Source organism: Marmota monax, unplaced genomic scaffold (genome assembly GCF_021218885.2).
Source record: "Marmota monax isolate L192 unplaced genomic scaffold, Marmota_monax_Labrador192_F-V1.1 WCK01_AAM20220418_F8-fsc00016, whole genome shotgun sequence".
Classification (NCBI taxonomy): Eukaryota; Metazoa; Chordata; class Mammalia; order Rodentia; family Sciuridae; genus Marmota; species Marmota monax.
In genome coordinates, this window is record NW_026695209.1 from 15,204,544 (window position 1) to 15,215,915 (window position 11,372).

General features: G+C 34.0%; 1 protein-coding gene across 11 annotated transcripts in view; it reads left to right on the forward strand.

The window, feature by feature from the left end:
* Positions 1 to 10,801, forward strand: part of Robo2 (roundabout guidance receptor 2) — a 564,046-nt gene extending 553,245 nt beyond the window's left edge. For 5 of the 11 annotated variants that reach the window (XM_046430545.2, XM_058574555.1, XM_058574556.1 and 2 more), the window contains 3 exons: positions 2,977 to 3,249; positions 5,020 to 5,220; positions 6,938 to 10,801. In XM_046430545.2, the coding sequence (XP_046286501.1) occupies positions 2,977 to 3,249; positions 5,020 to 5,220; positions 6,938 to 6,939 (476 nt within the window). In that variant the 3' untranslated portion in view covers positions 6,940 to 10,801. The remainder of the gene's footprint in view (positions 1 to 2,976; positions 3,250 to 5,019; positions 5,221 to 6,937) is intronic. The other 6 variants (XM_058574559.1, XM_058574560.1, XM_058574561.1 and 3 more) reach the window with 2 other exon arrangements.
* The last annotated feature ends 571 nt before the right edge of the window (positions 10,802 to 11,372 follow it).

Below are 11,372 nucleotides of genomic sequence, written 5' to 3' on the forward strand. Positions count from 1 at the left end.
AAAGATATCCAAGGAAAGACATAAGAAAACAGCAATAAAATCTGGGGCTTATTTACCAAAAATGTTAGGGGAGAAAAACGACTAGAGCAAGCATAAAAACAAAATAGAACATGAAGTCAGACAAGCAAAAGAGCACATGTGATGTAGGACCTTGAAGCTGCAGTGATGCAATCAGACTTACAGTATGTTGAGTGGGAAGCTACTGGAGAGAGGGGCCGGGGGGGGGAGCAGAGGAGTGACATGATCTTCTCTGTTTTTCTTTTTAAAAAGATCGTCTCCACTGTTGTGTTATATTTAATGGGGAAAAGGTGTAAAACAGATCACATACATAGGAGGCTGTAGAAGCAACATAGGGGATAGACAATGGTGGTTCATACCAAGTCAGAAATAAGTGAAAGCGACAAGAAGTGAGGAATTCTGGAAGTGGTGCTCACAGGTCTTGTTAATAAAATTAGTAAAGCAAAGCTTAAAGGTCACTTCATAGCTTTGGTGAACTTGTAGGATGAAATTGCCACAGGTGGAGAAGAGGCATACCATGCAAGACACACATTTTATAAAGGAGGAACTAGATTTCAGTTCTGATATGTGCAATTTGAAAAGCTTTCTAAATATCCAAGTGGAATTGTCCCATGTAGATTTGGTTAGAAGAGTCTGCAGTTCATGGGAGGAAAGATCCAGAATGGAGATACTTCATTTCTTTGTGGTCCCAGTTTCTCAGCTAAAAAATGAAGACAATAACAACACTTGTGTCATGGGATTGTGGTCACCTGACAATAGCTAATTCTCAGTAGGCTAGTAAGATACTCTTTAGTGAATTGACTTAGTTGAAATGAATCAACCTAGAATTGAATAATAAATTTAATTTAGATAAAATGTATTTGATTATATATTTTTATTTTTCTATAGCCATTTGCAATTCCATTTCCCTTTCCCGTTGGTTTATTTCAATGTGCTTGCAATGCCCTTTCTTCTTAGAAGACACAGTCTTCAAGGATATTACTTAATTATGAAGCTATATAATTTCAGGTTAAATTAAATAGTCTTCAGAATTTTAGCTGGCATAAGCAGATACCATTTTGACCATTTTAGAAATTAAGCTGCTCTGATGGAGAGTAAAAATCAATGATAAGATCTGTTATTTTGGAAGCAAATTTTATAATTTCTTCTTGCTGTCTTTCTAAGACCAATAACTCAAATGAAATAATTAATTTGCATTTATAATAATGTTTAGTGATGGGAGTCCCAAACTCATTGGATTATCCAACAAAGAGATATCTCAACATTACATTAGCTTTTCATCTTGGAAGAAATATTTGGAATAAAACCTTATTTTCCCAGACAGAGACACTGTTCCCCTCAATAATTAGAAATTCATAATATAATGTGAAAGGTATACATAAGAACTAGTAACCATCCAACCTGGGTGCTCCAGATTCTCTGTGCAGTGGAGAATAATATCATTTTGCTCCTAAGACAAAGTATAAATCTTAGAATGACCAGTTTAACATTTCTTTGAAAAAGCTATTTTTTGTATATAAGAAATTTATACTTTTCCTATTAAAATTCATAGATAATATTATTAGAAATAAGAACCTGGTTATAAAAGTGTCATAACAATGCTATATTAAGTACAGTATCTTCTAATTAATGAAATAAATACTATACATGATTTTTGCTTTTTATGAATAAATAACATAATTGCCAATACTCTAAGGATAAACTAAGAAGTACGCAATAGCATACACAAAATCACAATAAATCAAGCTAAATGAATATTTAGAAGGATTTAAAAATTATTTTAAAGCTGGGTGTTGTGATTCTCACCTATGATACCAGTGACTCAGGAGGCTGAGGCAGGAGGGTCACAAGTTTGAGGCTGGCCTCAATCATTAGCATTTAATGAGACTCTCAACAACTTATGAAACCTACCTCAAAATAACAAATAAAAAACACTGGGTATGTAGCTCAGTGTCAAAATTCCCCTGAGTTCAATGCCCAGTACCAAAGGGAAAAAAATAAATCATTTCAGCTAGTGTAATATTTAAGGAAGGAAATATGATTTCACAGTGGAAGATTTTCAAGACACAAAGCTGAAGATATGAAGAGCTAAGAAAAGGAAAATGAAAAATTTGCTGATACTTGAACTTTTAAGTTTTTCATTTCCGATATTTAATTTAAAAAGCGTTTCTGAAAAATTATCTATTCCACTACTTCTCAAATTTCCATGATATATTGCCAACTCTAGTACCATAAAGCATTTTCAATCTGTATGCTGAACATTGGTTATTACTTATTAAAATTAATACATTGGAAGATTATAATATATTAGTTGTAACTCATTAGCTAACTCATGAAACGAATAGCCAGAATTGGTTGTCAGGCAGAATGTTAATTGCATTTAATAAATGTTAGCTTAACCCTTTGACTATTGCTAAATGTGCCACATACTTGGGTAAAGGCAATCATATGTTGCATATGATATGGCATATAGTTCTTAATTTCCCAAGGGTGATGTTTCCTATGGAGATTGGCAGGCTGGCTTTTGTTCTTTTATTAGCACAGCTGCTAGAATTTCTAGTGATCTTATTATTTTATTTTTTTGCCATAGTATTTCTACTTTGAAAAGGGAAGGATGAAAATGAATTATGACCCTTAAGTTGCCCTTTAACCTTGAATGTTAGCGCCAGTGTGCAATTGAAAACACTTTCCATGTTTAACAGTTGGATGAATCCAGTCAATTTGATTTCAATGATGCTGTGGTAGAAGACAGCAGAGAGACCAATAATATGCATTTTACATATCAATAATTGACTTTTATTTTTCTCTGTTTTTTTTTTTATTTTGTTTGTTTTTATTTTTTGCATGGGTGATACTTGTATGAGGGCAAGAGTTTTTTTTTTTTTTTCCAACTTGAACTAAAACCTGTATTTTTTCATTAAATTTTAGTCCATTCTAAACATTATTCAAAATTTTTAGATCTTCCACCACCACCAGATCCCCCACCAGGTCAGGGTTTAAGGCAGCAAATAGGCCCGAGCCAGCATGCTGGTCATGTGGAAAACTCAACAGAGAGAAAAGGAAGCTCTCTAGAGAGACAACAAGCCTCCAGCTTAGAAGACACAAAGAGCTCCTTGGATTGTCCAGCCAAAACCTCCCTAGAGTGGCAACGACAAACCCAGGAATGGATAAGCTCCACAGAACGCCAAGAAGACATATGGAAAGCCCCACACAAACAAGGGGTTGGATCAGGTGTGTTCTGCACAGTCCCAAGCAAGTGTGGGCTGTGACCCTTTTATTTTCTACCAGGTATTCTAGAAATGGCAGTTGTTTAAGGGCATCCGAGAGATATTTGCCTTAAGTCAGTAAGTGAAGTTGGAATTTCTCAAGCAGAGCTCACAGGCACGTTCCTTGAGACTGATTACAGTGGTGATTGCTCCTCAAATTAACCTCTCCATAGGTCTTTGAATCCAAGAGATCTCCAGCCTTCATCTACAGTCTCAGGAGACAATTTTGGCTTTTTTGCCTTTTACTGTTTCTATTGAGTAGCTTTAAGACCACTAAATTTCAGCTTTTGTGTCAGTTTAATCTCTACCTTCAAGGAGATTGTCATTTTGACAGAAGTAACCAGTCACTTGAAAGGAGAGCTCCTGTCAGTCAATTAGATGAATTAATTGAGATTATAAATTTACAAGTAAATGCCCAACCACAGACCTCATGTTGGAAAAGGTTAACTGATTAAATGTAGATGACTGTTCACATGGGGACAAGAAATGCTCTTGTTTACAAATCACACTTCCTGGAAATGTTAGAACATAAATTTCATGGTTTCCGATTGGACATTAATTAGGGGTGGGGCTATTGCATTTTTTGGAATATCTTGCATCAGGATTTACTGAGTATTAATAAACATAGACACATGCACACAACTTTTGAAACATATTCCTTATTCATTTGGACTCAATCTTTATTAGACAAGTCCTCTCCCCATGCATTTCTGTAACTACATTTTGTTACAACACTGTGCTCAAGTTTTTGAAAAATTCAATTTGTGCAAGGGCCAGAAGATGACAATTTCAATATCTAGATTTACTGAAATGTTTAGGAATGGTTGACCATTCAAGCTGTGAGAGAAAAATTATGTGATCCCTGTCATTAAAGACTATCTAAGGCAAGAAACAGTAAATTCAGCCAACATTTTTTCATCATCTAATCACTTGTTAATGGCCAATACCTCAAAAGAAAGAAAGAAATAGAGTTAGTTGGGGTGGAAAGGAAGATGTGGAGAGATGAAAGGAAAGAGCTAGAGAAAGACAGGAAGAGAGAGGTAAGAAATAGAGGAGGAAAGAAGAATGAAGGAAGGATGCAAAATATTAAATAATTATTCATAATATATTTGATCAGTTATTTGCAGGGAGACAATATATAAAAATGAATATTATCACATTTGTTAAAATTGGGTGGGTTTCTCTTTTTCTTTTAATGAAATTCCTAGCCTTTCAATTAATATATTTGTGTCCCAAGCAACAACAGAAATTTAAGAAGCTTATTTAATTAGCTAATACATAATTTTTTATCTAAATTGATTGAGGAAAATATTGCTGTGGTTTAAAGTAAAACAAAACCACATTCCTTCTGTTTTGATAGGAATATTGAAGCCTCATTGAACTCTAGAAATTATTTGAAGATATGCTTTTTTTTTGAAACAAAGTAGTTCACTGTAAGCTGCTCTCTTTTATAATGAATTTAAGTTTTGCAAATAATATACAACATTGTATACTTATCCCAAGATCTCTTTTAATTTAATCCTGCTTCAGTTCCTATTGTAAGAAATGTTGCTTGCACATGGAAATTCCTTTAATATCCGGTCTTGATTAAACCTCCTAATTTTAATTTTACTAAAGAACGAAACAGTAAAATGGTCCATTCTGAGCTTAACTTGTAAGAGTTAAATTTGTGTCATTTTCCTGGGCTTCAGTTCAATTTAGCCCTGTATGTTTTGTTTTTTTTTTTCTTTTTCAGAGGAGGCCTTGGTGCCCTATAGCAAGCCCAGTTTCCCATCTCCAGGTGGCCACAGCTCATCAGGAACAGCTTCTTCTAAAGGATCCACTGGACCCAGGAAACCGGAGGTGTTGAGGGGAGGCCACCAGCGCAATGCCAGTGACCTTCTTGACATAGGATATATGGGCTCAAATAGTCAAGGACAGTTTACAGGTGAATTATGTAAGTGTTTTAGGTCACTGAAAAGGCTATCATAGCCAAGCATAGTGTGGCAGAGCTGTAATCCCTATGACATAGGAGGCTGAGGTAGGAGAATTCCAAGTTTGAAGCCAGGATCAGCAATTTAGTGAAACCATCAGCTACTCAACAGGACCCTGTCTCGAAAAATAAAAGCCCTGGGGATATAGTTCAATGGTAGCTCATCCCTGAGTTCAATCCCCAGTACCAAAATAATAAAAATAATGGTTTATTGTGATTCAGAAAGAATATTAGATTAATAATATTTTCATATTAAACAAATTTAAGAATGATAGAAAACTTTCCCTGTTACAGGAAAAAAATATCAATGATTTTTGAACAAGTTTGGTCATAACATAGATGATTGCTATTTACAGCAGGTCAATGACATAAATATTTCATGTATATTTCAAGTTGATTTATGCCAAGTAAGAACTACTTTAAACATGGTGGTGTATACCTGTAATTCTAGCTACCAGAGGCTGAGGCAGGAGGATCACAAGCTTGAGGACAACCTCGGCAACTTAGTAAGACCCTGTTTCAAAATAAAATATAACAAAGGCTGGGGATGTAGCTCAGGATAGAGCACCTTTGGTTCAAACCCCAGTACCAAAAAACAACCATAAAACAACAAAAAATTTTTTCAGTGTGGGCAATTAGTCTCAACACTTACAAGTTAAATTAAATGTAGTTCACTGGGTACTTTTCTTGCTCTTTTAAACTCAACACAATAAAAAAGGGAAAAATTCTGGCCCTTGGGTACTTTAAAGAGTCTTCTTAGGAGTTCCTCCTACTCTTCATTTATTTGCTCTTCATTCATTTTTTTTTTAATTTATGGAGTCAGTCTTAAAAAAATTTGATCTTTGGTTTGAGTTAGTTCACAATATTTTGATTATAATGATATAGCTATTGATTAAGTTTATCTTTTTGAATGAAGAACTGGCATTGGTTTTCATATTTCCTAAATATAAAAATATGAGGTAATGGTGAAAAATAGGGATGTCACAGTACGTCCAATTAAAAACATTGAATTTGTGTTAATTTTATCAGGAAATTTACCAACTCCCTATTCCCTATCAGAATGATGCCTGCTTAACATTGTCAACTGCTTCTTTGAATTCAACTTAACCAAGGCTGTTAAGAGAACAGCCATGGCTTCTAATGTTCTCAACCACTTGCCTGATTATGGCTCATGAGAAGACAAAGCTACTTTTCTGATCTCTTGAATTCCTCATGGAAAAATAGTTTATGATCACCATTATGCTCACATCACAGGCTGGAGGAGCTCATGAGATGATGAAAAGGGAAAATAGTTTCAAACTTGTTGTTTATGGATCTGAGTTATCATGATTGGCTATTATCAATCTGATCAGTATTAAGATTTATTTATAATTTTTCATTTGGCCCATGGGTACTTGAAATTTTGTTTAAATTTTATATTGAAATAATCGTAGGTGTGCAAGGAGTGAAAAAAAAATAGCTCTAGTTGAATTTTAAATCTCCAGATTCTACAGTGTTTTTATTTTCCTTGTTTCTCTGGTTCAACGAAAATGAATTGCACAATCTCACCAAGATCTTTCTGATGACTTCATCTTCATTTACTATCCAGTTGCTCTGATTTTGATTATGCGGGTCGGGATAGAAGAATGCATCATTTAACTCTTGAGCTTTATTCCTGACTTTTGTTTCCATCTCTTTTTAGAGTAACTGAGAGGAGACATACAAAGCTGCTCTGAAAGGACCATCAGGTCCCAACTCATGGACGTGATGACACTAAACAGTGCAATGAACAATTTCTTTTATTTATGTACTATTAAAAGAACTGTAAATGCAATGTAAAGACACACAGCCACACATATCCCACAGATATTTTACTTGTGTTCTTCTCTTAAGTACACCACCCACCTTAACTCTTTCTTGTCAGGAGTATATAAAAAAAAAGAAAGAAAACAAAACTTGCCCTCCAGGAAGAAAAGGATTTTCCTCTGTATATAATTTCTTTTGTGCATTGCTATGCAAGCTCACTCTTTTTAGCTCTGTTCCTATTATTGTCTGTTCTTATTGGTCTGTTGTACTATATGTGAATTAATAGGCTGTGGTGCCATATATTAACTTTTAATTGTGTAACTTTTATGTTTAAATTTTGCACTGCAATTTTATTTGGTGATAAGCACAAATCTCTACTCCTCATGACATGAAGAAAAGATTGAATGTGAAGGGGGTTTCTGTACTGTAAGCTAGGTTGGATAATGCTGGTGTAACCCATCCTGTTAGATGGTTTTCAGTTGGGGTGTAGAAATAGGAAGATGCAAAGGAACAATGGTGTTGGCAAAGTCTGAACATCAGGAATTGAGTCTGTTTTTAAGAGAAGAAAGATGGATTTTGCTATTGACAAAAGCAAGGGGTCAAAAGAAGGAATTTTAAGTCTTTAGACTGAATATGCATTAAAATATGCAGGTAGCAAAGATGTACTAAACTTTCTTTAAAAAAAGATAATTAAAGTTTTATTTAGAATCAACTTTACCTGTCATTGTAATTGACCCATCTGAGAATGGCGAGAAGCAAAAGGAAATTAAGGTGTTTCACAAGAGCTGTATTTATATTACAGCTTTTTTAAAACAGCATTTTCTGAATTACCATAATTAATCTCTCCAACTCATTAAGTCAGAATATAACATGAAGTTCCCCAAGGAAACAAACAAAATGAACTCGAGACTATCTAGCAAGTAAAGAAGCAATTTATTATTAGGACATACTCAGGCTGCTTCCAAACATGAAATCTATTGCAATATCTTGTTTTGTCTTTCTAATACATGTACAGTACACACTAGAGGATAAAACTGCATCATTTAAATTCATGATTGAAAAAAATGCAGTCTATATACAACTTTGTGTTTCATTTGCCTAAGACGTAAAGTTGATTTCACCAAACGTAGAGCCAAATTGCAAGTGCTTAAAAAGCAGTGCTCAGAGTATGTTCAGTTCACTGTCCGTAAGTTTATCGGAATAAATATTTGATGGTACATTCTCAGAAATTGGCTACCAACTAAAATCTGTTTGACCCATTTTGAATGAGTAAATTGAAAAGAAAAATTAAAAAGGAGGAAAAAAATGCATGTTTATACACTTTTTAAATAAAACCAAACCTTGTAAGTGGACATTAATAACAGTGTCCTGCCTCATTTGTTTTCATGACTTTGAGAACAAGAAGTTCCTGAACATCAGTTATGTATGCTCAAAATAAATGTGACTTTGAAATATATGTTAGCTACTGTACATGTATAGTCAATCCGTCAAGTAGAAGATAACCTTCCTGAAATTCCCACTTGTGACATTTTCCCATGTGCTACCTACACAATCTTAAATTCTAGCTCTGTCTATATTTTCTTATGTTTTTCCTATGATATATTCAGTACTTCAAAACTATTTGATGTAACAATCAGGATCAGTTCTCAAGTAGGAGACCCTTTAATAAGTCTCACACTCTGCATTATTGGCTCGGTCACCGGTTCATGTCCTGTTGTCATAGCAAAGGGATGACATAGTTCAATGGCTCCATCTTTTGAATTCCCTGAGACTGCATCAGCACAGGCAAGCCTAGAATGTGATGTTCTTTATGGGCCCCAACATCTTCTTGGTGTCGTGTGTAGTTCATCTCTTCACTGAAGAGAAAAGGAATTCTGAGACACACTTATTAAACACTTTATCAACTTTCTACCATCAGTGCCTGGATTTTCATGCAGTTTGATTTCTCTGGGATAAAGAGACTGGGAGAGGAGAAAAAGCTTCTGCAAAAAAATGAATACATAATTATTCACAACTCCAAGATGTGAGGAATTTATTTTTTATTTGTGAAGTTCCTTAATTCACCTCCTTTATTTCAAAACAAATATCTAAGAAGTTATATTCATTTATGTTTCATCTTTTTGCTCCTCAATCACTGAATTTAGTCTAAAATTTTATCACATAGATTATACAGATTCTTGACTCCTGGTAACTGGCATTTGTAGGCAATTAGTAAACAAGACTTAAAAAAATATGTCTTTATGTAGATGACATGTAGAATAATTGGAACATAGCATCACACCTTCCTGATTGTCTAGAGTACACAAAAAATTAACAGGTAATGCAATACAAACCCTGTGGTTACTTGGAATGTTATTTTAGAATAATCCATGTTGCCCATTAAACCTAGTTTTAAATACATTGGTCCAACAAATCTTCCACCCAATATGGTCATCCTTTTATAGAGAGCAAAATAACATGCTATGGCTATATAAATTCAGGAACACTCTTAAAAATCAGAAATCTTCATCAACATGATACATGTATAAAGCTACCAGTCAGTATAAGCCAGAATGTCAACAGAATAACACAAATCTAAAAGAGAACCTTTGTAGATTTTCATTGTGTAGCTGATTGAATGAATGTGATTAGAAATTCACTGAGCTCACTCGGCTAACCAGAGCCTACATAAGCCATCAGAAGGAAACGTGGGTGGGAGAAAATGTAACTTACCTTGCACTTACAGGCAACACTGCTGTGAAGTCACAACAGACACAAGTACTGCTTCATTTATAACGGGTAAAGTCTCTTTGGAGAAAATAACCATGTCAGTGCCCAAACTCAGGTATGCCAGTGTATGCCGGGGAGTCAACCCACCCTCCTCTAAATCTTTTCCATGCCATTTTTTTAAAAGTTAGGATAGTACAGGGGCATGAAAATAATTGATCCCTTCAGAGGATTTGCATCCAATTCAAGAGAGAATATAAGAAAACGAGGACCAACATGTTAAGTTATCATACAACCAAAGGGAAGTAAAACCATTGCAAGTTTACTTGCTTTGAATAGCAGATTTAATGGTGTTCTATGTCATAGTTTAATGCTCTAGGTATTTAAATATATTTTCAATTGAATTTGAGTTGAAAGTTTGTATGTGCTTTGGTGGAACACTTCCTAATTTCTACTCAATAAAAATATGTAACTGTCCATTGACAATAAAACAATAATGATGCCAATGAGCTCCAAACGGTGGATTATCTCTACTGGAAAGCAATTGTGTGTCAGTATTAAAGATATGCAGAACCATATTATTCACTAATGTTAGTTTTTTCATCTGCTTCTGTATATTGTGTTTATAGAGTTACATGACAAGAATTGGTGTAAAGCTACATGTCTTTCCACATTATCTTAGAGGTGAAGTTACTTTTATTTTCCTTCTTTATAATGTGTACTTCAAATGAAGCACCATGCATTTCTTTAAATGACATGCAATTTACTAATTCTTTTTAATTCCATAATTTTAAAAGCATTTATTGTGACTTTAAAAGTGTTGCAAGATAAGGGATTCTGTGGCCGTGGGTAGACTTTTTATACTTTGTTTTATAGATGCATTTTTTTTAAAACTGTAGTTTGTTTAAGTCACCAAACAGCGTCCAAAATCTTAATGTGTTTCATTTGATGTTAGATTGGCAAAGAAATTGGCATAAAATTGGTTAATAGTATTGTCAAACAATTGTGTATTGTGTACTCACTGGGAAAAAATAAAATATATTCACATTTCAAATTTGTAAAAAAGCCATTTAATGTAAAACAAACTTGCTTGTAGACAAACCAAAAAATAGACTATTTTGTCACTTTTAGGTAGGTCTTCACATTAATATTTTGTAGCAAAATGAATAATCTTGTCTTCTAATTCAGGTACGGGATGAAAAGTGAGAGCTAGGAATTGGCATTGACCTATAAAAATCATTAAAATACAATGATTGAGACCATGACCTGTAGTTGAAATTTCACAGCTCATTCTATCAGCATTGTTTTCCAGATCTGAAGCCTCCACCACACCATAATGACCTTTAGATAGTTAAAATTACCACAAATGTTTCTCAACAGAATTATTTTAATGAATTAATTTTAAGTGTAAGTAAATATGAGAATTACAAGCAAGTACATAGTTCTTAATTGCTTTAGAATAGTTAATTATAATTGTTTGAGATGTTGGATATTGAACAATTACCTCAGGGACAGACGGGTACAAAAGAATAATATTCTATCTTATTGTACTTCATAAATACTTCATCATTCTTCATGGTAAACTATAACTGTAGGATATAATTCTCCAAAAGTAGTTTCTGAGT